Raw genomic sequence first — 27,873 nt, 5'->3', positions numbered from 1 at the left:
TTAAAGCCTTACAAAGTGGAAACACCCAAGAAAACGTGTGGTTGGAGAGTAAAAGGGAGGGCTGATGGTGCTGATAATGTGTGTATAAAAGTGCAGCGTGCAGAGCCACAGCATCACTCCGCCAAAGCCATGGCCTTCATCACTCTGCTCTCTGTGCTGGCACTGATCCTCAACACGGGAGGTGAGAAACACAAACAGCACAACATTATTTTTGTGGTGATTGATCTGCATCCAATTAGTGGAGGGCAGTTTATCAACGCTATCCAGTTCAATCTAATTGGCTACCTTGATAGACTGCGCAATATGTAGTTCAACATTTTATATTCCTCTTTTTATGGTTATATTTACTGAAGAAAAATGCTGAAATAATGTTACATATCACATTGATTGTTTAATAAAACTAATTTCAGTGGACTTTCTTTCATTCATTTTCATTTGTATAACTTTATTTTAGATGTTAGATAATGCTATTGAATTGAGGCATATCAGAAATTTCAGTTTACAGGAAAGCACTGATATATATATATATATATATATATATATATATATATATATATATATATATATATATATATAGGCATTGTTTCTATTATTATTATAACTTTAGCTTTTGTTCTGTGTTTGACTATTCAATGTTCCATGCTTATTTAAAGAAAAACACTTAATTGCTGGAAATTCATATCTACTGTTATGTTCTCATGCTTGCATAAGAATATAGAGCTGTTTTGATGGTGTCTCGTGTTATAATGCTCCATGACATGTTTTATGTTACACAGTGAATATTGAACTTTAGCTAAACTTTCTTTTTTTTAATCGCAAATCGAATCAGAATCGCAATTAGATTTTCCCCCCAAAATCGTTCAGCCCTAATAGCTTTTATGAAGTTGCATTATTGCTTTTTTAGGTTTGCTCGGGGCTGAGGTGAGGAGCTCCATCATCGGGGGGAAGGATGCTCAGAGGAACAGCTGGCCGGGGATGGTGCACCTGAACCTTACATCGAATGGCATCGACAAGTGGCGCTGTGGCGCCACCATTGTAAGCAGTGGATGGTTGATGACTTCAGCAAGCTGCGTGAAAAGGTAAGTGTGTGTGTGTGTGCTTTTCACATGACCCTCATCCTCTTCCATAGTAGTGAGGGCATTGATTATTACAGGCATATTAGATTTGAATCAGTTATACAGAGATCGACTAATTCTCAGCATACCAGTAATATGTAAATACATCTGTGAACGTTAAAATATTAAGTAGGCCCTACAGCGTAATTTCCACTGGGGACACTTTTTAAAATCCTGTTTGTGTCCCCCCATTTTCAAATTAGTTTGATACTTTATTTAGCCTATAAGTCTCTGTGATTGGCCACTATTTTATTTTTTTTTATTTTTATTTTTTGGGAGAGAGAGGGGGAATGACATGCAGCAAAAGGCCGCAGGTCAGAGTCGAACCCACGGCCGCTGCGTCGAGGAGTAAACCTCTATATATGGGCGCCCACTCTACCAACTGAGCTATCTGGGCACCTGATTGGCCACTATTTTAAACTATAAAGAAAGTAAGACATCTTTTGCTTATAGTCTCTTATAAAATAAGATAAGATAGACTTTTTTAATCCCACACTGGGGAAATTCCTAATCAGAATAACACAAATACACATTACAATAGACATAGGAAAAAATATACAAAAAGTATTATAAGAAATAAAAAAAAATAAAAAATAGAATTAGTTAAGTACTATTCTTTCTGGCATAATTTATCATTATGGTCAACTTAATTATTTCATGGCTTTTGTATAACCATAGTCCCTACAAATATATGTAGAAATGGGATTCAAACGGAAACATTTTTCTGGCGGAGGACCCCCAGACCCCCTGTTTTGTGCCCCCCCCACACTTCTCAACCCAAGGTTACACCCTTGTATATAATATATTATAAAATACAATGACGAAATGCCATGTTGATGTGTTGTAGGTGATTTATAGATAATGTAGATTCTGCAAATGAACAATTTGCTTTGTTACCCCCTGTAAATTACACCTATGGCCCAGCTGAATCTACCTGCATGTTAGAATACTAATGTGCAGTGTGTTTTAGGTGATGTGTGTGTGTTTGTGTTGCCAGACACCCTGCACCTGATTGGCGCAGATCTTTTGCTTGCATCAACTCACTCAACCTGCAAAAGGATCAAGCCCGTTTCATGGAGATAACTACTGCCGTCATTCACTCTCACGAAGATAGACATGACATCGCCCTTTTAAAGCTGAAGAAAAAGGTGGATTTCAAAAAAATGGCTGGCAAAGTGAATCTGCCCAGCGCTGACAACGCCTTCGGTCCATCATCTGAGTGTTGGATCACTGGCTGGGGGAACATTGGGATTGATGGTAAGTTTTTGCACATAAAGCAGCCTATAAGGTGCACATACTGTATAAAAAAACAAGTAAACACACACACACACACACACGCATACACCGATGCATTGTAAATTCTCATAAACAAAATGGCTTGGGATGACCCTACATATGAGCGCAACACATAAATGATAGATACCGTTACAACATAAAACACTACTATTAATGCAGTACAATACAATAAAATATGATACGGTCACAATACAATACAAATGCACTTAAAAAGGAGGGATACAATACAACTACATTGGGACTGCGTAATGGATAAGGTGCAGAGAGGACATAAGGCAAGTATATCAATGTGTTTGTAAATAAATATAAATGTAAAAGGATATTAATTAGAATGACTTTGAGTTGAAATACCCTACCCCTATTTATATATTTGACTGGTTTATTTAAATGTTCTTTCTAAATAAACAACAGCTCATAAACTCAAGCATGCAAAAAAATGTGCAAAAGCTGCGGTTTTACGGAGGTCGTGTTGGACTATTTCCTGACTACTTCCTGAAGTCCTCAGATACGTTTTACACGTCGGTTTTCTGCTAATTCATTATCTTCTCCTGATCTCCAGGTGAAACACACTCTGCACACACATCATTCTGCAGTGACGCTCAAACATCACAGTGACGGAAACAAAAATCGAAACCCTTTTTGACTGGAGGGGGCCTTCAAACACAAAAAGATATAATCTGCTTTATTATCATTATTATTGTCTCTCTTGTCTCCCTCACTCTCCTATAAATTTTGTTGTAATTGTTCGGAATTAATATCCTTATTAGTAGTTATAATGGGAAAACACCTGTGCAGGTGTGCAGGGCCTTTATGGCAAAATAGCTATGGGTTTTTGTGTAGTAGTCATAAACACTAATATCTGTCACATTTACAGCAGTAACACAAAATAATTTGCTCTCTTCTCTCAAAACGTTCATCCATGAATACAGGCCTAACGTCGGTCGCTAAAATGTCACCTTTGCACTTATTCTGTGTGTGTGTGTGTGTGTGTGTGTGTGTGTGTGTGCGTGCGTGTGTGTGCGTGTGTGTGCGTCTGTGCGTGTGCATGTGTGTGTCCATGCAGATGCACTGCCAGGTCCAGAAACCCTTCAGGAGCTGAAGATTTCCATCATCCCTAACAGTGTGTGTAAGGCCAGTTATCCTGAGCTGACTTCTGACATGCTGTGTGCAGGGGACATGGCTGGAGGAAATGATGCGTGTAAAGTGAGTTAAAATAGAAATCCAACTCTCTTTGAGTAGTTGAAACTAGTTTCACCTTAACTAGCAGGAGTAAAATGTTACTTATTCAGTAATGAATCAGCAGTAACAATCTTACATATAATAAAATATGAGCTATAGGGTCCATTTTACTGTAGAATGAGTACTTTTACTTGAGATACTTTAAGTAGGCCTACATATATAATGATACACTCAACGATTCACGATTTTAAGTTCACGAAACGATTTTCTCAGGATTTTTTTTTAACAGAATGAGCTGCAGACTGAAAAATGTTGCTTCAGTTATATAAACTGCGCTGAACAACATGTGTCCTTTTTTCTGAACTGCAACTGAAACTTTTTATAAAATCTTAAATAATAAAAATTAAAGGTCCCATATCATGTTAATTTTCAGGTTCATACTTGTATTTTGGGTTTCTACTAGAACATGTTAACATGCTTTAATTTTCAAAAAACACTTGATTTTTCTAACACTGTCTGCCTGAATATACTCTGTCTGAAACAATCAGTTTTCGCGCCTGTCTCTTTAAGCCCTTCTCCCGAAAAAGCCCAGTTTGCTCTGATTGGTCAGTGTTTCCGGGTCTTCCAAATCTGCGCTCTCTGAGTCTCTGCACTCTCATTGCAGCCGGGGAATGACTGTAACGGCATTGTAGTGGCAATTTCTACCCGTATGGAAGTCCTAACGGCTAGTTTAAAGGCACCGTTTCATAATACAGGCTTTGTGCATTTCTCTGTGGACTGAGCAGTTTAATACTTTTACAGTATTTATACAGCACCTTGACCTGCTTTAGATAATAATAAAAGACATGAAATCTAACCTTTTACAATATGGGACCTTTAAATAGAATATTAAAATTGTTTTTTTAAACAATCCCACATCAAAATAACTAAATAAATAGAAAAGAAATCTTCAAATAATAAACTAAGAACACGTCTGAAGTCAAATAAGTGAAATCAAAAGTACATTACACTCTAGGCCGTTAAAAAATTGCATTACGATTCTTTTTTTAGTTTATGGTCCCAGGATCTCAGTTGTTCTTCCACCACTAAAAAATTACTCTTAAAAGTCTCATAATATCCAAACTACTGACGTATTCCCCCATATTTATCTGCTGTGTGCCAACTCACCTAGTTCAATAATGAAAGGGACCATGCACAGTGGAAAGACTTACACAATGTGTGTGCTATTTGTGTTTCCAAAGGGGGATTATGGCGGCCCGCTGATGTGCCGCATAAACGGTGGCTTCGTGCAGGTGGGCATCATGAGTTATGGGAGTTGTGGTCTCCCAGGCAGACCTGGCGTCTACACCAAAGTGTCCAACCATCTGCGCTTCATCAACGATTACATCCACAGGGAGTAAAATTGCAACAAGCAGACAACTATTTTTAAAAGCCTTCTTATTGCTTCTCTTCTGTGTTGTTACTGTCAGACCCTGTCTTCACTTGACATGCACTCTGGTTTGTTCAACTCAATTCTTTGCATTAAAGCTTTAAAGCATCAATTGTTGAGTCACAATGGAGAATTCTTGCATTAAACCCATGTGGGGTTGATTCAGCACAGGCTGCACACTGCATTTTCATCCTGGCTTGATTAGACATAGTCAAATGTTTCAGGCACAAAAAGAAGGAAAAAAAACACTTGCACTGAAGAGTCCATTCCAGCTGGTTATTAAAAAATGTCACATTTTCATTAGTTCAGCTTCAGATGAGGAAATAACCTTATATGGTGTCAGTTTCATAACCAGAAGTTTCGTTCCATAACTGTTCTAGCAGAGAGCAGCGCCACATAGAACATAAATCATAGAGGTTTCTAAACATGTAAGACAGACTTACAACCCATAAGATCAAATATAAAGATAATATCAAATACAATAATACATTTTAAGATAAAATATGTACTTTCTTTCCTTATTTTTTCATTTAGAAGAACACACATGAATCAGCATTACTGTGATGTAAATGGGTCAGAGATTCATCAGAAATGAAGACACATTTCCGATCCACTGCATTATTGTCATGCCACTTTGTGCAGACATTCGTGGGCCCCAGAGGATGATTCCTAGTGACTTTGGTAGCCTGTGAACTACTATCTCAACATCTACCAAAGTTAGTGACATCACTATGACATCATCAGGGTTATCATCATGTGTCTCTTTTACAAACCCATTGGTGCTAGAGAGATCTGAAAGCTTCTAAAGATACCAAATACTTTGTCGACATGTCAAATATTTCTGTGTAGCGTAGACATCATAATGTACGACCTCTATGAAGTGATGCAACAGGTTGATGTGGGACATGAGTCAAACAGTGAGACCTTTTTAACCCTGAATTTAAAAGAACATAGTTTCAAGCAGGGGCAGAGACAGATATTATAAACATTGGGGGCCCAGCCCAAACCTAGGGGGGCATGCTCCCTCTGGGATATTATAGCCTGTGAATTAGCTCAACGTCTACCATAACTACTGAAATCTCTACGACTTGACAAAGCTCCTCCGCCGCCACAGAAGACATGATACAGCAATTTGTATGAGTAGCAATATCTATGAAGAGTAATCAAACCCATTGGTGCTAAAGAGATCTGAAATTGCATTTACAGCACCTATTTGCACTATTTTTCAAGCAATTTGCTAATAGAGTGCCATAAAATCTATAAACCATTTGTAAAAAAAAAACAAAAAAAAACATGATAGTTGGCAAGAAAAAAACTACATGGGATTATCATAAAGTCTGCAAAGGGGAGATTCGTGGGTACCCAGAGAACCCATTTTCATTCATATATCTGAAGGTGAGAGGTCAAGGGCAGGGGGCATTGCTAGACATAAAGCTTTACTAGGGCACAGGCCCCCCCAAAAAAAAATTCTGAATGCCTGTTTTGTGTATGAAATGTGCTATACATACCGCCCTTGCTTGGCCCACTATTACTTCCATTTCTAGTCTGCTGCTTGAAACACCCAAAATGTAACAATAAACATACATGAAATGCACTTTATGATGCAAGGAAAATATCTCCAAGAGGGAAAGCCATTTCGGACATCTTTACAGACACCGACTGACAGAGGACCTAATTATTGCATACAACTTTTGTATTACGAACGAGATTAAAGTAGTACATAACAAAATACACAAAATATATAGATATATGCAACAAATTTATATTTCAATACATTTTCAGAAGTTGACAATGAATGCAGCTTTTGTAATGGTCATAATTACGTCCCTTCCCTTATTTCAAGCTTATATAAAAACATCTGCTTATCTCCTTGAATAACTGTATTTATTTAATTTTCTCGCCCAAAACTACATTTTACAAGATAACATTCGAACACATCATGTTATAAAGGTCATTTTGATGGAATAGACCAAGAATGCATCTCCATGTTACCTCCGCTAACGTTAGCTGTTAGTACCGTTACTTAGCTAGACAAGCACGACTGTGTTGCCTCACAGCAGATAAAGTTTACTAGCTTACCTCTGGTTTTTGGTCGTAAGAAATCCTTAACTCACCACGTTAGATGTGAAAAATATGCCAGCTTTACACAATGCTTTTACACATGAGATTTTACTGGGGCACAGCAGATCAACACTGGGGTACATGCCCCAGTAAAAGGGGTCTAGCGTCAAGGGACCCCTTTGAAAAAATGGCCATGCCAGTTTTTCCCTTGCCAAACTTTAGCCTTTAATTAACTTTAACTTTGGAGCGTTATTTAGTTTCATATGATAGCAATAACTACCTTGACTAGCTTTAAAGGTCCAATGTGTAGGAATTTTCCCCATCTAGCGTTGAGATCATATATCGCAATCAACTCTCTCGCGCCACGCAACTCAAAGTACGTATTACAGCTACGGTAGCCTTCACGCTTCAAAAAGCCGGTCTCTTGCTCTTTTCAATATCCTTTTTCTTTTTCTGGGCGAAGAAGAAGAAGACTCCTGTTCCTGAAATTTGGATTTTGAATACGTGTGGTCCTCCATGTTTCCTTCTTCAAACTTGCCGGGGCCGGGAAGCTACGATACCCATTAGCAGCACCTGTGAGTTTATCATGTGACAGCGAAAGGCAGAGCAGTATGTCCTGTATGTCCCTTACCGGCTAACGTATTTCAAGATGGCGCATGAATATGGAGCGTCTATCCCAGTTCATGCAAATGTAATATTTCAAGCCAAAAGGAATAGTTGGAATTGATGGTGGTGGTAAATATTCATGAAAAAGGACAAGTTTGTGAACGGGCAACACAGATTTTGATAATGAACAACTAAACACGTTACACACTGGACCTTTAAACGGAACCCACTACAGCCTCTGAAAGACAGTCTTTTCTCTTGTCTTGTATATTTCAAGGTATGCATTTTCACCTAATCCTACGGAGGTCCTGTTTCAAAATCCCATTTGAGTGAAATTACCACAAACAAACTGACACACAGCTAGCGGTGGAAGAAGTATTCAGATCCTTTACTCAAGTAAAAGTACTAATACCACACTGTAAAAATACTCTGTTACAAGTAAAAGTCCTGCATTGAAAATGTTACTTATGTAAATGTATGTAAGTGGTATCATCAGAAAAATCCTCCCATTTTAGAAACTGGAAACGATCCAAACTGTTCTGTGTTTAATCAGCTAATCATTTCAGCTGGACTTGTAGGTTTTGTGTGCAAATCTCTTAATTTGTAAAGTAACTAGTAACTAAAGCTGTACAATATTTCTCTCTGAAATGTAGCGGAGTAGAAGTAGAAAGTGGCATGAAAAGAAAATACTCAAGTAAAGTACAAGTACCTCAACATTTGTACAGCCCTTGAGTCAACTTACTTAGTTCCATTCCACCACTGCACACAGCAAACCTATGGCAGGATTAATAAAAGAAAATAACAGTGCTGGATAGTTTCTCTGTCTTGGGACAAAATATTATGAAGGTGCCATGTGTTCTGTGCCTGATCCGTACTTAAAGGCAACAAGAACCAGGGGGTCAACAGGGGCCCAATCCGGCCTTGCTCTAATGGTCAGCATGACTAATGCTGACGTCAGTCCCATCTACATGTGTGACTGTATTGTGTGCTGGGCTGACATGGGATCTATTTTTGGATTCATAGCGCAGAAGCCTATCTTATCAGATTACGTGCTGACGTCCACCTTTAGATAAAGCAAAGAGTGATAGTACATGTGATAGACTTTTATGGATAAGCTTGAAACCTTGCATGCTGCTGATGTTGAATCAGATTGCTGGGAAATCTTGTCTTCCATCAGATACGATAGTGGTCACGCTAATAGAAAATGTGTTTTTTTTTTTATTTGCATTATTTAGAAACGCTTTTAAAAAAAGGATCCAAACATGAGAAAATAAAGTAGCTGCTTCAGACCGGTCATGATTCAAATGTGTTCATCTGAATTGATTTTAAACTGGAATCAATTACAGAATAATTACTCTTTGATCTTTTCATTTCAACTGAAGTTGATCAGAAGTTGGACTTTTCAACCATTTGTCCATTATGTTTTGTTTTGCTATATATATATATATATATATATACTACTCACAAAAAGTTAGGGATATCTGGCTTTCGGGTGAAATTTATGGAAAATGTAAAAAGTTCAAGCTACAGTGGTATTATATCATGAAAGTAGGACATTTAAGTAGAAGCATGCAATGGTGATTTCCTCATCTTAAAAAAATGTATTGAAACAAAAGCCAACAACAGTGGTGGGTATACCACACAAAAAAAAATGTCAATGTCTCAATAACTTGGTATGTGCCCTTGAGCATCAATTACAGCTTGACGACGACGCCTCATGCTGTCCACAAGTCGAGTTATTGTCTGCTGAGGCATGGCATCCCACTCTTCTTGAAGTGCAGCCCTCAGGTCATTGAGGTTCTGGGGTACAGAGTTACGGGCCTCAACACGGCGACTGCTGATCCCATAGGTTTTCTGTGGGATTCAGGTCTGGAGAAAGTGCAGGTCGCTCCATTTGAGGTACCCCAGTCTCCAGCAGTCGTTTCCTAATGATGCGACCTCGATGAGCTGGAGCGTTGTCGTCCATGAAGATGAAATTAGGCCTGTGTTGTTCACGCAGGAGCACAATGACTGAATTAATGATGTTATTCATGTAGTATGGGCTTGTCACTGTACCATTCAGAAAGTGTAGGGCAGCTCTGTATTGACTAGACACACTTGCCCAAACTGTAACACCACAACCACCAAAGGGTCGTCTGGTGACAACAATGGCTGATTGACGTCTCCAACATCGTTGACGGCCCTCATTTCTGCTCAACATGAATCGACTTTCATCAGAGAATAGCACTGAGGCCCACTGGTCCCTCGTCCGGCAAGACGATGACGCCTGTGCCTGGTGGTGTGGTCAGGTACCCTAGCACGCAGACCACATTGATGTAAACCGATGTCAAAATGTGAACAGCATGAGGAGGAGGACTGTTTAAATACCAATTCTAATTGAACCAGGAGACGTATTGGTCGATTCATGGATCAAACACCTGTTGTGAATTTTGCCGTTAAGCTCCTTGTTAGAGAACAGCAAGTTGTGCAGAAAGTACTGAAACATTGAACTGTTGGACATGCGCATTCAAAAGTTTAGAGGTCACATTGGCCCTCATTTATCAACCTAACGTAGAAACCAGCGCAGAAATCATCTTACGACAGGCTTCACGTGTGATTCATGAAACGTTCGTATCACACCAATCAGAGCGCAAGAATGGTCGTACGTTGATAAATGCAGCAGCTGGAAACGATCGTAATTTAAATATCACGCCCTAATATATTCTCGGTTTTGAGGCCATGCCCCTAGGGCTGCACGATTATGGCCAAAATGATAATCACGATTATTTTGATCAATATATTGATCACGATTAATTATCCCAATTATTTGTTGATTTTAACCACAACAAATTTTATTATCACATAGGCTAATTATAACTGCTTTCACATCCACATTGTGCTACATTCCTCCATTGTTGAAGGATACTATGAAGGAGTATGCCATTTCAGCTGTTGTGCGACCGCTTTCCAAATATGCGCGTTTGCCGTGAAAAGATACAGGCAACGCAATTTTCTGTTCACGTTAACGGCGCATGTGGTAAATCAGACTCCAGCTGAAGTTTATTTAATTTATACATCCTTGACATATGCTATAGCCTAGTCTTAATAGTAATATACAGGCTTATATTGCAATCTCTTAGGCCTACATGTTGCACCTATATTTAAATAAACACACAGTAGCGGAGTTTATGCAGTGTCTTTTATTTTACTCGTTTTTTTCATCGTTCACTTGTGGCCATTAACCACACTTTAAAAGAAACGAAAACCTGAAGAATAAATAAAAATGTTGTGCGTTGTCACGTTTCCTGTATTGAGTAGGCTATCATTGCCAAACATAACACTATACCTTTTAAAAGCGAGGAATACTATCCCGTCTTCTTCGTATAGCCCCAGTTGGGGCTGTGCTGGACACTGCTCTCTGGGCATCAGGTCATCTGGCTCCATCACTACATTTATGGCACCCTGTTTTCCTTCACGATGTTGTGCAGAACCCCACAGGCTAAAACAATGTTGCAGACTTTTTCTGCCGTGTATAGTAGGGTCCCCCCCGCTGATGCAAGACAGAGCCATCTGCCCTTAATCACTCCACCGTGGCCCGTGCGCGATAAGTGATCAACTGATGACTTCTCCTTCTCCTGTTAAACTTGTTAAATGCTGCACCCCAAGTCCACACTGACTCGAAAACTTGCGTACACGAGTTCAGACCAGACGTGAGATTTTAATTACAGCCTACGCTCACGTTCAAATTGATAAATGCCTTGCTTTGCGTAGGAATCGGCGTGCGCCCTTCCTACGCCTGTTTTAGGTCGTACGCACGTTTCATAAATGAGGGCCAATAAGTTCACCTGTAAAAGTTATAGTGGATTTTAGGTTCATCCTAAAAGTTCACCTGAAAACCGAAAATCCCTGACTTTTTGTGAGTAGTGTATATATATTTTTTTAAACCATTAAACAATTATCTGGCCGCCCCCCTTACAGTAACTCTGAGGACCCCGTGTTGAAGATCGCCGTCTTGTACACTTTGAGCTTGCTATCCCTCTATCAGGTTCATATCTGGATAGGCAGTGGTACTTCTCATCAAAAGGCACATGGAAGTCAATGCACTACAGGCCAACCTTTACCCAAAATAAATAGGTTAACTAATGAGTAGAACATGCAAACACACACGCATGACCTTATATCAAATCAAACCAAACCTGTAGGGACAAAGTATTTTACTGAATCTTTGAACTTTGGTGGCTCAGTAACAACTTTGGCTAAAAGAATGCTCAAACTTCTCCCCGTAAAATCTTTGTCTTAAAAAAGACGAAATAATTAGTTGAGAAAGTATTCCAAACTGACCCACCCAAAAAAAAGAAAAAAGAAAAAAGAAAGAAAGAAAACCACTTCACATACAAAAAGAAATGTTTTTGTTCCTTTAAGGATTTGGTCTGCTCATCAGTGTCCATCCATACTTGAGTCTGAAACAGACAATCTCTTCCTTGTTGAGGTTTCTTAGCAGCTGTGTACAGTGTACGGTTTGTCCTGATGGATCATTGGCTACCTCTACATGCACTAACTTGTTACTTTCAATTACCCTCAAGCTGCATGTCCACACAGTGATGACCACTGTGGCGAACATCTGGACTGAACCGTCCAAGCAGGTCGGACAATTTGGTGAAGGCCAACGTGGCTGAAATGTTGCGTGAACCTACTTTGATCGAAACGTTTCGAGGGTTTTTAAATTTGTCACATCATCCGAAAGAGTACCTGATTCCAACATGTGACAGCTGAGGTCTGTATTAAACGGAGTACGCTTTGTGCATGTAGAGATAGCCTTAGTCCTGCTCATAGTGGCAGCGGAGTCTTGGACTGCACCTGCAGCTCTGTATTTGGATCTGGGGGAGGCAGAGGAGGGCTGCTGCTGCTGCTGCTTCTCTCCGTCTCTGTCGCCAAGCCCTCCTTCCTCTCATCCTCCTTTGTTTCATCCTCCTTCCTTCCATCCTGCCTCCTCTCGTCCTCGTCGGCTTTCTGTTTCTCCGCCTTGGTCTTGAACCTCAGCCCGTGGCCTGTCAACCAAAGGTGGCATTGTTTTCATTAAAACGCACCAGAGCTAAAATGCAACAACGGATCTTTTTATTTGTTATTTTTTATTGGCCTGGACCCAGAGTTTCTGCAGGTTTCACCAAGTCAAAATTAAGACGTTTTAAGACCATTTTTTAAGACCTTTATCTCAACGTCAACTAAGCCCTAAATTCTTTTTTTCAAGCCAAGTATCGCTAAACTTGCACTTCCCAGCTGCTGAAGAATAACATCTGTTTTATGTCTGTGGTACAATCCGAAAGGGACTCTCGTCAATAACAAGAAAGCTGATTGGCAGCAATATAAGTTACATGTTGTATGGTCTCATTTGTAGTCGTAATGCAGCGAATTACATTTGGATTAGCGAAAGAAAAGAACTACAACCCCACGGGGAAAAAAATTAGAGGGCAGTAGAGGTTGCGTTGCATGGACGTAGGAAAATGAAGACCTGTTTAAAATGATTTAAGACTTAAAACACAATACTTCAGCGAATTGAAGCCTTTTTTGAGGCCTACATTTTTGATTTTGAAATGTTAAGACTTTTTAAGACCACACGGAAACCCTGGGACCAAATGAACCAAGCTACAGGCGTGAAAGAGACCTTAGCTCGACATTAAATGTTAACAGTAAATCGTTAAATCAGCATTAGCAGTGAACTTAGCAGTTTGAATACATTGCGTAATTTTCCTACAGTCCCTAATCTACTAACTAATCACTTCAGCGTGTTGTGCTTTCAATAAAATGTATTCAACAGTAGTGGATGAACTCATATTGATAAGCATTTTTTTCTGACTTTTTAAGATAGTCACGCAAAATGTATGCATAACTTTGTTGGCAAAATGACTTGATGAAAACCCAATCGGATAGATTAGTGATGAAAATAAAGAGCACGGCATTCAGTCGTTTGCTGTGTGTGCATGTACTGACTTGGACAGTCTGCCACCTCCTTGTAGGCCTTCTTCTTACAGCAGCCTCGGCACAGGTTGAAGACGCATTTATTTCCCTGCAGAGCAAAACAGACCGTATCAGGTGCTGGGGCTGGCGATCAAACAAACTGCACTGGAAACCGCCTCACTGAGTCTTTGGGTGAAGTTGATCAAAGCAGAAGGCAACGCATACAGAATGTCGTGCACAGACTAGGGGTGGAACGGTACACTGAAGTCACAGTTTGGTTCAGACATCACGGTTCGGTACAACGGAGGGAAAAGCATAACAAAAATGCAGAAGGCAATTTTTTTTATTGTGCATGTCTCAGGCTGTATCATCTAGTGTGATCCAGTCTCTCCCCTGAGCTAGCTGCAACAGCCAGAAGCATATAAAGTAAGATGTAAACAGTAGCCTAAACAATAAGTAGGCTACCCCACATCATCTCCAGACTCCATCTGGAACTTGTAAACAAAATAAGACAATCAGCTAGTAGTGTGATATGGGAGACAAGCACTGCTCTCATATGTGAATGCACAGAGCAAGGGTGTTAAAAGAGCAGCTAACGGCGGAGCTAACGAATAACGGCGGAGCTAAAAGTGGAGCTAACAGCGGAGCAAACAACAAAGCAAATTGGCCTGGAAGCCATTTGTGTTCGAGGCAAGAAGGGATACAGCTACAGTACATCCGTGTTTGGTTGTATATGGAAGAGACTAGTTTGCTTCGTGTGGACCAGAGTGATAGAGAAAGACATGGCTCTGGTCTGGACTCACTGGACCGACTTGACATGTAGGCGGAGCTCAAGAGCTTCAGAGCTAAGGCGGGGCTACAGATTAGGTGTCCCTAAGAAACGCGTATGTAACAGTAGTTCCACATTACATTAATTCATTTGCACGCAAGTTTTATTTATTTTTATACCGTGTATTCTCTGTGTAAATTCATGCACCGAACCGGGACGCCCGTACCGTTTCGGTTCAATACGAATACATGTACCGTTCCACCCCTAGCACAGACGCCGTTGCAAAAAGGACAACGTCTTCAATGGAAATCCTTTTAGATATCAACTGAGTTATTGTTTTAACAAAAGTTCATAAGTACAACTTTCAGGATTCAACAATAAGGGTTGCCCGATGGCCTCATCGTATCATAAATCGTTCTCTTGCCCCCGCTTTTTGAATTATTTTGGACATTTGACGATCTAAAAAATAAGTCTTTTCTTTGAAGTTTTACATTTTTTGGATGCTTTTGCGGGTTTTTGCTAAATGCGGGTTTTCTTTTAGATGTTTTTAACTTTTTTCCGAGAAAAACAAAAAACAACCTATTTGTTTGGGGGACAGTAAAATTTACTTTAACCAAGTACAACTTTTTTTGTAAACCGTAACGTTGAAACCCTTAAGTTGTTTTTTTTTCATTGACGTTACACGGACATTTCCTCGAAAAACACTGACCTTTGGGTTCCCGCACTGCTCACATTTGACGTACTTGGCTGTGGAAGGAAAGAAGAGAAAACTGTTGTAGCGTTCTTTGCGTGTCAAAGAGGAAGTCGGCAGTTTGAGGTGAAAGTGACGGGTTAAGGCGCTGACACACCAACCCGATCATCGGCCGTTGGACGTCGTCGGGACAGTCTGGCGAGGTTGGGGACTCGAGTCTGTTCGGTGTGTTCAGTGCCGTCGTCAGTCGGAGGAGCCGTCGGCCTTCATTTTGGCCGATTTGACTTGTTGAATCGGCCAACGGGCAGTCGGACTCAATGACCAATCTGATTGGTGGAGTGCTAGCCCTTGACTAGCGAATCAGTGCACGAGAAAACCGGAGCTGACAACGCCAGTATCTTCTTATTACTAGCCATCGTTCAGCGAGTAATGACAACAACGATCCTTCTTGACTACTATCAACACATAGTCATTTCCGGTTTTCAGTTTTTTGGGCGACAATACAGATTAACGCCGCCTGCTGTTATGGAGACGTATTACGTCTCGCGCACGCGCAGAACGTACACTCAAGTCGGCGTCGCTTCGGTGTGTTTCGAGGCACTTTTTTGGACCGGCTCGGGGGACACGGGAGCCTACTGATCAGTCCGACTGCCTTTTCTGCCGACGGTCGGCCGTCGGGTTGGTGCGTCAGAGCCTTTAGACTCACGTTTCTGCTCGGGACAGAAGTTCTTGTGTGGGTTTCGGGATCTCTTCTTCTGCTTGTTTTTGGAGAGTGTGTCAGCTGAGCCATCCGAGTCCTCCAGTGCCCTCTTCTGACACACTGTCTTCTTCACCTCTGAACCATGGCTGTTACCGTTGGCAACCGGCTCCTTTGGCCTGTAAGGCATAGGCAGTAAGTAATATTATTGTGTTAGAGAACTTTTCTTCACCTTAGTTCTTGGATAGTCCAGTGTTCTTTGAATAGGTTTCCCAAGAAATGCCATCTGTCAATATAGAAGCCTCTTTTTCCTGCCTGCTGATGCTCCGCTGCAGCTCACTGTCCAAGAATGTAGACTACTTTGACGTCTACTCTTCAGATGTATGATAATTGTATGAAAATGTCCCAGTGAAAATAAGAGAAAAAAACAACAAAGGGTGGTGACTCACTCTGGTCTGACGTATGGCTGGCAGATCCAGTGGGGGAACGGCAGGCCGCCCTCCTTTTCCTCCACATCCCTTCCTTTGGCTATCTCCTCCTATACAGACACACACAGAGTACAGCTACTGGTACACCAATTCTCCTTCATCCTGTAAAAGGTGTGTGCCCATTGTCAGCGTCATTTCCCCGCTTCCCCACCTTTGTTCATCTGAAATGAAGACAGATTCAGCAACTGCACAACTCCACTCTCGCTTAAAATGTTTTCAGAAAACATGTTTTGGTGAACTACTTTCGTAAAATACGAGATCGTACTCCGAGCGAGCCGCAATTATGGTCGGTTTTGAAATTCGGGAGCAGCCAGCCCCGCGTGCCGCGTTTGTCCAATCAGCTGCAGCCATCGCGGTTGTAGGAGGGAGTAGACCGTTTTCTTTGCTTGCCAGTGGTCATTGTGGTGGAAAGCTCACTATAGCGCGCAATGCTGGGAAGCAGGGCGATCCCATCCGTGAAAACAACGCGTATAGGATATTGGGGGGGTGTTTTAGTAAACTGACCGGATGCTCTCGCCGTTTCACCCCCGCGGCTCGCGTGAAAATAGACCTGGGGCGCATCTTTAGTGGAGTGGAGAGCCGCTTCACACACGCTTCTTGGGACGTGCCGTGGCGCGGCTGGTGGAATATCAAGCATCGACTTGAACGGCCGTGATTGCTCGCGGGCCCTCCGGAACCGCAGCGCAGACGCGCCTGGTGGAAAACACTGCTGTTTGCGGTTACCTGGCAGCGCAGCCTCAGCTGTTTGCTGACACCGGCCAAACCCTCGAGGGTCTTCACTTTAGCCAGCTCTTCTCTCAGATCCTGGTGGATCTGTAGCCTACACACACACACACACACACACACACACACACACACATTACAAGAGCTGAGTGTCAAGACTTTGTTCCTTATCAAAAATCTCTAGATTAACATTTATCAGAAATGTTCCCAGAATAGTCAGAGTGGACACCCCTACCGATTAATGACTTCAGGTGTTTCAGCCACACCCATTGCTAACACAGGGCTAAAATTCCATGTGCAAGGAAAATTTGAGCTGGGCTGTGCATTAACTCTCAGCTCAACATGCACCGTTACAATGTCACTTGGTACAGTAAATATGTTGCAGGGTTGCCAACTCTCGTGCACTGACCGTGAGACTCGCACAGTTGGCCCTTTTTACAGGCTCTCGTGACCATTTTCTCACGCAAATAAAAAGACTGAAAATCTCGCCGGGCACAGACAGACAGACAAGACAGAGCAGCAGCAGCGTAAAACCTGGTCAACCCAGTTGTTATAGCTGTGGTGTGGACTCCACCATCCACTTCAGTTACAACGATTTTATCTTTTTTAGTTATTGTTCTTGGTGTGGACAGGCCTTTACTGTTTACTGTTCACTCTACAGCCCTATCAGAGCTGGATTTAGTCACTGCTAATGCTAAGCCGACATTTCCTCCTGCTGGTGAAATATGGGGTGGCTTTTAATGTGAAGCAGCCAGGAACACAATGTGCATCTCACTGAAAACAGATACACCACTTGCTCTTCTGTTGTAGCTGTTCAACGAGTGTTCGCTGTAGTACTGAACATGCTGTTGCCACAGTAACCATGGGTGGTGCCAAAACAACCAGGAGTGAAATCTTAAGCATTATAACTTTAATGGAAGCATTTCATGTTTTTAAAGCTTTCAAGGAGGACGACTATGTTAGCAGATCTTAGACTAATAGCATGGAGACGGTCGTCTTGTATTCCACACAGAGAGAGAGAGAGAGAGAGAGAGAGAGAGAGAGAGAGAGAGAGAGACACATACGTGTGGTGCCAGAGCTTGAAGAGGTGGGCTCGTACATAGGACAGAGTGCAGGGGGGATGCCGCTGCACCACCTCCAGATATTCCTCAGCCATCTCCCACACTGGGGGGCTGCATCCTTCAAACAGTGCCGGGTTGTGGAGGTTCCCCTCTAAAAAAAAATAATACCAAGATGAACACAGAAATTAGTTTTAAAACAATGCATCTCCTGAGCATGAATGTACATTATGAATCGTCCGTTATCACCGCTGAATTAGAAAAAAAAAAAAAAAGACATGAATGGTTAACCTGCACTCATAACTCCCTGCACTCCTGTCTCCTGAATGCAGCGCTCCACATCACTCAGGTGCTGAATGTTGCCATTTGCAAACACTGGAATATTTACGGCCTTCCTGAAAGCAAAAACACACCAAACTGTTATTGAAAAGATGTTGTTTTCCAAAATGAGGCAAACATTAAGCACTATAAGGCCGGTTACACACTGGATGCATCGCGCGAGCGTGGCGTTTCTGTTGCGTCTCAGAAGCGTGGCCGCTGCGTGGATTTTTCTGTGTCCTACACACCAGAAGCGTGTGTGACGCGGCGCTGCTCCTAGGTACAGGGAGGGCTGATCTCGGGACGTAGCGCCGACACATTCAAAGTCTGAAAACTGGGTAAGTGGGCTGTCTGTTTATGACAACTTTGTGTAGCTGGACCGTCACTCAGAACACACACTACGTTGTTATTGTAGCCTATTCTACCCTTTATATATAGGCTTGTTCGACGTATGGGGAGAGAGTTGTTAAACTTAAAATAAATATATAGCCTACTGATTTGATTAAAGTAAGGCAACGTCGGCAGTATTGACTGCAAAATATGTTACAGAATATTTCGTTCTGTATGACAGGTGCTATATTTGAAAATCTTTTCTCTGAAATGTTTTATTACATTTATATCTACATTGATGTCAAAACCTCGAGACTTTCAAACATCAAGATGTCATTTATTAATATGCATTCGTGTCTAAATGACACAAACATATTTTCCTATTCTATTTTGCATGGAAACGCTTCCAACACGCTCGCGTCTCGCGTGAAAGATAGGCGTCGGTTCTATTTCTAGCAGGAACGCGTCTCAGGCGCGTCTCACGCAGGCAGTGTGTAAGCTCTAACCTGTTAACATGGGAGCCGAAATAAAAACGGACACGCCACGCGGCTGACACGCTCGTGCGACGCATCCAGTGTGTAACCCGCCTTAATCGTTTGGTTTTTAATAAAGGCAGTAAAGGAGCACTAAATTATTGGTTTGAGACCACTGGGGGAGCTGGTCAAATGTTTACGTTCCAGACTAGATGTACATATACATGTGAAGGCTTAAAACAGTGGTCTTCACTATTTTTTTCATGAGAGCCACACTGACTGGACAGAGTCAACAGGAGAGGCACTTTTAAGTATCAAAAGCTACATCCAGTCATAAATAGCATGTCTGCTTATCAGTCTGTCATCCATGAACATACAATATGCAATTTTTTTTTTACATTAGCCATCGTCTAACCATCCAAGAGCACATTCGGCGTTAAGAGCAGGAGTCAGTGTGTTATGGACGGAAGGGCAGAGCAAGTTTAAATATATTTTCCAGTCTATATTTCCATCTTGTATTGCTGCTGTTTTGGGTATGTTTTAAATATATTTTTTTTGTAATAGAGCAGACTTAGGGTTATGTTATAGCCCTGCTTGTTTTGTTTTTTTTATGTTTTATGAAGTATCTGTATTGATATCATATCACCGTATTATTTACTGCCATGCGAGCCACAAATTAAAGCTTGGCGAGCCGCGCAGTGAGTAACACTGCCTTAAAACAAGGTGATGGGAGCTCACCGTACGGCCCTGATGTGCTCCCAGTTAGCGATACCCGTCATGGCTCCTTTCTGGTCTTTGGTTCTGCCATGCACTGTCAGCAGCTGGGAAGATAAAGCCAAACTTAGGACTTTTTTTTTATCACTTTTTCTAATAAGCATTTATTAGAAGGATAACCCCTTGAGATGAACCATCTCATTTTCGAGGGGGGTCCTTAAGACAATTAAACAGAAAATACAAAAACACAAAATACATTCACACATGCACACAGCACTCCCAAGCCTGACTCCTCCAACACCAACTGATTCCCCCCCATAAAAAAATACAAGTAATAATAATAATAATAATAATAACAAATTCAACAAAGTTTGCATACATCCCAAATGTGCTGCTATTTACAGTAGATGCACAAACAGGAGCCAACACATCAAGGAGGAGAAAAGTAAACTATGAGAGGAAAATAAAGAAAATTTAAAAGAAATCAACAGCTCAACTAATGCTTCCTGAAACCGCATTGAATGCAGATTTTACACACTTTAAACATTGTGAAGTTAAAAATGAGCTTCAATCGATCTCCGTTTGGTTAAACGTCGATCCCACCTGACATCCGGCTTTCTCCAGCATCTGGGCATAGCGGACCGTCTTTTCTATCTCCGTGAACACACGGATCTTGCATGTGATGGGCACCGAGAGCTTTTCATTGGCTAACCTGACTGTAAAAATAGAAGGAAAGGTTAGGTCAGGTTAAACTGTTGGGATTTGTAATATAATAATAAGTAATAGTAACTGCGCTCGAGTCAAGTGGCACTACACCGGTGCAAGAAATTTGACATTTGTTACATTTTGACTGAGATCCTCCCGGAGTCCTAGATTTAGATGAAGGCAGGCTTACCCATTTTCTCTAACAGCTCCCACTCGTCTTGTAAGAAAACGCCATAGTGCCCTTAGAAACAAGCATCAAGACAGGTTAGTTTGTTTCTTTTCACTCGGTCGGCGAGGTTGGCTTTCGGTGTCTTTTCTGACACAACCACTAGGAGTCGCCAAAGTCAGACTTTAGGGGTATATTTCTGGAACTCCTGATTCTCCACTGGGCACGTCTGTGCTGCATTTCCGCCTGCGCCGCTGTTTCGGTCCGTCCGTCCGCCACGCGCCATACCACACCGGGAGCGTCTCAGAAGCGGAGCGTCTTGCCTGCCCGACTCGCCGATGTTACTGTCTCTACAAGTACTTTACAGATCAATGGCGTGTTTATTAAGCTTGTATCTACCTTCCACTCCAGGCACTCCAGTAATTTACCTCCTTGCCTTCTCTTTTCTGGTGTTGTCCCTATAAAAAAGATCTGTGATGTCGTATTATGTTTTTCAACCTCTGAGATGAATCTCTCGTTATCCGACAAAAACCGGCTGTCAGAACCTTCCGTGGCTCGTGTGAAAATAGACCTGGCGCGTATCTTTAGCGGAGCGTAGAGCCGCTTCACGCACGCTTCTGGGACGCAGCACAGCTGGTGGAATATCAAGCATTGACATGAATGGCAGCGATTGCTCGCGGGGGGGGGACGTGGCACCCCCAAAATGCAGTGCAGACGTGCCCGGTGGGAAATAGGGGTCCGAACTGTGCATACCTCTCTTAGCGATCATCTGTGGACAGCCCAGGTTAAGGTCGATGGCATCGCAGTGGTCCTGGGCCAGTAGAGCCGCCTGAAGGAACACCTCTGGATCATTGGCACAAAACTGACACACAGGGAACGCAACACTGTGATTTTCTGGCATTACATGAGGAAACAATGTTAAAGGTGCAGTAGGTAAGCCTGATAAAACTAACTTTCTGTCATATTTGCTGAAACTGACCCTATGTTCCAGTAGAACTACATGAAGCAGGTCATTTTAAAAAAACAAATCCAGCTCCTCTGGCACCACCTACAGCCTGTAGTGTGATTTGCGTGGAGTCTAACTGCGTGTCAATCACTGCTCATGCACACGCATTCATTCTCCCTTGTGGGGGGAGGGGCTTAGGAGACCATTTTGGGCTTTAGCAGAAAGGGGGGAGGGACTGAGAAGTTGTCGATGTTCAAATTTTTTGGCTAAGCTGGATCTTCACAATCCTACCTACAGCACCTTTAATGTAAGAAAAAACAGTGTCAATGGAAATTCACATTAGGGCTGCTCGATTACGGAAAAAATAATCACAATTATTGTGGTCAATATTGAAATCACGATTACTCAACACGATTACTCATTGTCCTTTTGGAAAGATAGAAGAAGAAACATTTTTTCTTTCATTCGGAAGAAAAGACAAAATAAGAGTTTACTTGCAAAACAAAATGTGCAAAAAAATAATCTGTTTTTTTTCTTTTCCTCGATTAAAAAGGTGCAGTAAGCGATTAGATCATTAGGAGCCAAAATGTATTAATTGCACAGCCCTAATTCACACAATACCTTGTGACAAGCCTGTGAGCACTGCACAAGATCATAAACATGCTGGGAGGGAATGAGCTCGCCTGTGTGGCTCCTCACCTGTGTGATGAGAGGTCTGTCCTCTTCACACAGCTCATTGTAGAGGTTTTCTCTCCGGTAGTTGGCATCGCGAACAAACACCTGAGCATGCAGCATGGGGGTGTAGCAGAGCTGAGCGCCGTGCCGCCGGCTCAGCAGGCGCCAGGCCAGCTCGCTCTGGTCCACCATGGGCGCCACCACAAAGCGTGCTTCTTTCAGGGTCTTCCTCCAGAACTCAAAGCCCTGGAGCTTGGCCATCACAGTTGACTTCACCAGACCACGAAGGACAAAAAAAATTATCAAAGACCCTGTTTTGCAAAAAAAAAAAAGTGGTAAGCAGAGTGGAGGAAAAGGAAAGGTTACATGAAATAAAGTGGGATAGATGCACGTCCGAGTCTTGTTGCAGCACCCAGTAGTTCCACAAATTTTCCTTCCGGCTTTAGGTCAAAGTTTTGAAAATTGTGCTGAATTTCAAAAAATGACATGTTGGAATGCACCTTTACATGTGCAACCTTTTACTACCCAGGACACTTTGGACTGTGTGGATTTCTGATCTCTTTCCAACCCGAGCCTTCTATCTCGTCTAGCCAGTTCCTCTTTATTTTGATATGGCGTGGTTAGCTTACCTAACATTAGTCTTAAAAAAAAAGTATATTTATTGGTATTTAAGTTAGTTTGGTAGTTTCAATCCAGCCGTGAACCAGGGGACTTTCCCCAAGAAGATATCTAAAGTTACTGACCAGTCGAACACTCACTGAAATGTATTTTTCATTGAGCAGTTTTTAAGCTAGCTGTCGTTTTCAGACTAAAGTGACATGTTTCGGACGTCGGCGACTTAAAGCAGAATTCCAATGTGTAGTTTGTGACACTCAAAATGTTGTAGCTTAACTAGCTAGCTAGCTGTATGGCAACTCCATTTTTTGTTGGTTTCTGTCTTTGACTTTTTCTACCGTCTGCTTAAATAGTTATAAGCATGTATCCACAAACTAGCTAGCTAGTTAGCTGCCTGTGACTGAGCTGTAACGTTACTGTCATTAGCAAGTGAAAGCTAACAGCAGTCAGTTGTTAACTACCGTTAACGTTAGCACATGATGCACCGCCGCAGTAACGTTACACAACTCTAACGAGCCTGACAGAACAATGATCACCGTTATGTTTCTCTGGCGGCAGCATGCACTGCTGTGCTCACGTACTAGCTAGCTAACTGTAATTATCAATATATATATATCTTCATAGTTTGTTGTTTCACCTGTAATACTGTGAGATTTCTAGAGTATTCCTGGCGCAGCGCTTTCCAAATGTGTGCAACAGCGTAATAGCACCGGTGGGGAACGTTTCCTGCCTTCTTCTTCTTCTTGGTAAAAATGATGGGTATACAGCGCTGTGGTGAAGACAGATAGGTTAGGTTTGGCATTGCGAGACTGGTATATATCTAACTTGGTGTATTGTCGCCCCCTTATGGTGTCAGGGATGAAAGCAGTGGTAGAAAAAGCTAATTCCGACTACTCTACTTAATTCAAAGAAGTAATAGAAGCATGTAAAATACATAATTACAATAATCTAAATATCACTTAAAGGTCCCATATGGTGACACTTAAACTTATATCTGTACCCTTTATATGTGTCTATTAAACACTAATTTAATAGTGGTACCAAAAAAAAAAAAAAAAAAGAGTTGGGTTGATTTTTCCACACTTTTGAGTTTTTTTCCCCCCTCCCACAAACGCTTGGATTCGCTGCTGGATAGAATGTTCAGCCCACAGAACGCTCTGATTGGCTAAGCACAGATCTACATAGGAGGCAGCCTGGAATCAGATTTTGTTGGAAGCCTACCATAAACATGGCAGCGGGATCTGCAAGACCTTAGCAGTTAGAGCCCGAATACTCAAGTTCAGAGGATTCGGGCGAAGAGGACCGATTAATTTCTTTTAGAAGAGGTCAGCACCCATTGGTTACCCAGTTTCTACGTAGCAAATACATCAAATTCTAACTGGCCCGTTTAGCTGGGAGGCGGTCTAGTTTTGTGGGGCGTGGAGAAATGGCGGCAGTGAGCGATTTCACATTTTCACAGCTTTTACTTTACACCCCCGAGCCTATATTATACCATAAAAAAACATTTTCACCATATGGGACCTTTAAGTAAAAGTGAGACTGAGTATTAGCAAACTGCGCTTCAAGTATCAAAGGTAGAAACACTTGTTATGCAGACAGTAGTCCTTCAGTACCAGCATAGGTGGAGATTTTAACCATTTAAAGGAGAAATCCGGCACAAAATGAACCTAGGGGTTAATAACACATGATTACCGAGTCGACCGTTATGAGATATGTTTTCATGCTAATCGAATGTGACCAGTTTTAGCCCAAACCGCTAATTAGCTTATAACGCTAGTTCTCGGGGCACGAGGAAAGTAAAAAGAAATTGCTATTTTCTACCACTAACAAGGCTCAAAATAGCACCACACTTCCACGGTAGCATAATGAGGGTCCCTATATGTAAACCGAAGCATTGAGAACTTTTTAAGTGTACAGACAGTTTATTGAAAAGATAGTTTATAAAGACAATACCGTTCACGTATACATATAACGCCGTGCTTGAGCTATGTTACTGGTTATCAGTTGCACGGCGCTCGTCGTTCGACTGGCCATGACTGTTTTCCCAAGATGGCAATCATGCGTTATTAACCCCTAGGTTCATTTTGCACCAGATTTCTCCTTTAATATACTGTTGGCCACTTTAATAATCCGTAACAAGGTATACAAAATTTGAATTTGGATTAAAACACACCCGAGGAGCGAACAAGCCGGGTTTAATGGGCAAAAGTATTTTGTTTTCGCCACATATTGTGAACTCCGCTTCCAGGCTCGAACACGCTGTGTTTTATGTTGACATCACGTTGTGCTATTTCCTTTTGAGATCATTTTCCATTGGATATTGAAGTGCAGACGTGTTTTAGCATGGCTGGCAGAGTGGCACTATATCCATGGTATTGGAAAGAGGATTTCATTTTTCTGCTTTCTTTACAAATCCCACCGTGAGTAGGCCTAAATGAATGAAAAGTATAGCTTTCTTTAATCACTGAATAAGCAGTGATGCTTGGATTGGAAATGTTAAGAGGATATTAAGCTACATAATATTTATTAGAGCCAAATGAAAACAACTAGCTCCTGATATTGCGCATAAGAGAAATACAGGAAGGGGACTTGATTTATGATGACATTTTTACTGTCAGAATATATGTTTTTTTCACACAATGGATACAGAATTTTGTAACAGACAGAAAGGTTAAAATTAAAGAACAATTCAGTCGGTTTGGACTGATATCAGTGACATTCAGTAGGATTTTGTGGTTAGAATGTGAAATTGACTTTACAGGGGTGTGGCCCCACTTTATACATGTCATGGCTTGCGTGTTGATACCAGGATCAGATGTGAGGTTGATCTGCTTCACTGTCAAGACACATCTCTAAACCACTGTTTGATTGCAGCTTCACCACACAGACGGACATACTGTACATTCAAATGTTAGTTACACACATTTTTATAAGACCGAATAAATAACTAGAGAGCATGATATTCAACATAACTTACGTTAGAATAAAATAATCTATAACATTGGAAAATAAATACAATATTCAATGACAAGTCATATAGAAGCATTCAAAAATAAATAAATATTTTCCTGTAGCAGCTGTTTCAGGTGGATTTTTAAAGAAACATTGTTTTGGTAGATTGTCCTGCTGACCAACGATTGTGTTAAATGGTCAAATGAAGACATTATGGCCCATTGCTAAGCTGAGTGACACTTCACATGAAGTCCCACCCACTATTCTACATCCGTCACCATGGACACTGTTTTATTACGTGCCGTTTTTCCCTGCAAGTGCACCACCACTAACAGTGAGTGTGCTGTACGTTATCTAACTTAAAGCTACCTGTGCTATACTGGCAACAAGTCTATGGAATCAAGGGACAGAGTGATGTTTTCTCTTTTCATGTTTAACTTCACTACATGCTCTGTGAGAGCAGTATGAGGAATAAAATAGCGCAGGTTAATGCGCTAATGTCTTTCCCTGAAAAAAAGACACACACACACACACACACACACACACACACACACACACACACACACACACACACACACACACACACACAAAATAGTAATCTAGTATTGAGTTTAGTCAATCCCTAAGCTTAAATGTGTCTGTGGATGGCTACCTTACCTACAGGCCAGTAAGCCAATCATGGAATGTTGTGTAAATTAAAAAAAACATATGATTATTTTTTATCTTTTATCTGTGCTAATAATATACGTAATGTGTAATATATGTAATAATAATAATAATATGACTGTATTGCAAACTCTAAAGGCTAAAAGTTTAAATATCACACTCTATCTACAAGACTGTAAATATCTCACAAGACGTGATAATGAGTAATGGAGACCATAACAAAGCTGTGGAGAATAATTTGGGCCCTGCTTATAATTTTTGGAGGAATCACAAAGCTAAAACGAGACTAGCGACAGCGTCTTCAAACAACTGCACACTCGATGCGTGAAGCTCCCATTTGCAAACATTTAGTATACTGGCATGACAGAAAAACACTTCTCATTTAAACATCAAATCCACTGTAACTGTTGAAGCGCGGACTATAGGGGAAGATACTTTATACTGTAATGACACCGAGGAGTAAGGATATTACGAGCCTGTCAAGCGTTTTCACGGCAAACACTAACTCATTTTAAGCATTATTAGGACGGTGTTCCTAGTTACACAACTAACCTTCTGATAACATGAGAGTCTTTATAACATGTTCTAAAAAGAAAGCTGCCTTTTGTTTTTGAGAGTAGGCTGCAATGACTTGATTTGTTATTGTCAACAAATAAAAAAATAACTACGTGCTAGTCCATCCTATTGGGTTCTTTAAAAAAAAGGAATGAGCATAGTAATTAAAGTAATTAAACCCTTATCCAGCCTCCTCTCTCTGCTAGGCGTGAATCACGGGGGGTGGGGGATGGGGGATGGGGGATGGGGGTCAGGACCTACCTCATCTAAGGGTTGTCCCCTCCTAAAAATGATTTTAAAAAAACCATGCTGTGTGTATTGTAAATAATGCAATAATATGTAATTAAAATAATTGTGTAAGTAGTAAAACAATACAAACTAAAATTAAGTTTTAAAAAACATCTTGAGTCCCCCCCTCCTTCCACAGTGGTTTGGTCCACTGCCTGCTCCCGCACACAAGTACGTTCGGTGGGAGCACAGCGATGTTAAGTAGTGGTGTGCGATACTGCAATATTTGGTATCGATCCGATACCAAGTAAATACAGGGCCAATGTCGGCGATACGATACCTTTTAATAATTAAGGAGGATGAATTTTCATGACCTTAAGCCCAAGTGTTTTTGTGATTTTACATTTGGATTATAAGTTAAAACCCAGGACAGAATTTTCATATGCTGGTATAAATTTGTTGTGTTACCACTGTATCTTACAGC

General features: G+C 41.3%; 2 protein-coding genes and 1 long non-coding RNA gene across 3 annotated transcripts; 1 reads left to right on the top strand and 2 right to left on the bottom strand.

Annotated features, from left to right (window-relative positions):
* The first annotated feature begins 80 nt into the window (after nucleotides 1-80).
* LOC116063306 (tryptase-2-like) lies at nucleotides 81-5,131 on the top strand. Its single transcript, XM_031318228.1, has 5 exons — nucleotides 81-181; nucleotides 905-1,079; nucleotides 2,113-2,372; nucleotides 3,475-3,614; nucleotides 4,832-5,131. The coding sequence occupies exons 1-5, from the start codon at nucleotides 130-132 to the stop codon at nucleotides 4,988-4,990; spliced, it is 786 nt and encodes a 261-aa protein (XP_031174088.1). The 5' UTR covers nucleotides 81-129; the 3' UTR covers nucleotides 4,991-5,131.
* On the bottom strand, nucleotides 2,544-27,873 carry LOC116063345. Its single transcript, XR_004896726.1, has 3 exons — nucleotides 26,521-27,873; nucleotides 4,677-4,686; nucleotides 2,544-2,555 (listed from the first exon to the last, which is right to left on the bottom strand). It is a non-coding gene; the product is annotated as an uncharacterized LOC116063345 (long non-coding RNA).
* dus1l (dihydrouridine synthase 1-like (S. cerevisiae)) lies at nucleotides 12,063-23,756 on the bottom strand. The gene is made up of 14 exons (XM_031318082.2): nucleotides 23,626-23,756; nucleotides 22,398-22,684; nucleotides 21,506-21,614; nucleotides 20,777-20,827; nucleotides 20,485-20,597; nucleotides 19,906-19,988; nucleotides 18,338-18,441; nucleotides 18,053-18,200; nucleotides 16,989-17,085; nucleotides 16,227-16,315; nucleotides 15,787-15,956; nucleotides 15,099-15,136; nucleotides 13,654-13,729; nucleotides 12,063-12,713 (listed from the first exon to the last, which is right to left on the bottom strand). Exons 2-14 carry the CDS (start codon nucleotides 22,632-22,634, stop codon nucleotides 12,493-12,495), a joined length of 1,536 nt encoding a protein of 511 aa, XP_031173942.1. The 5' UTR covers nucleotides 22,635-22,684; nucleotides 23,626-23,756; the 3' UTR covers nucleotides 12,063-12,492.

The sequence above is a fragment of the Sander lucioperca genome, chromosome 2 (assembly GCF_008315115.2).
Source record: "Sander lucioperca isolate FBNREF2018 chromosome 2, SLUC_FBN_1.2, whole genome shotgun sequence".
NCBI lineage: Eukaryota > Metazoa > Chordata > Actinopteri > Perciformes > Percidae > Sander > Sander lucioperca.
The sequence above is the reverse complement of the archived record's forward strand: the minus strand, read 5'-3'. Positions and strand labels throughout refer to the sequence as shown.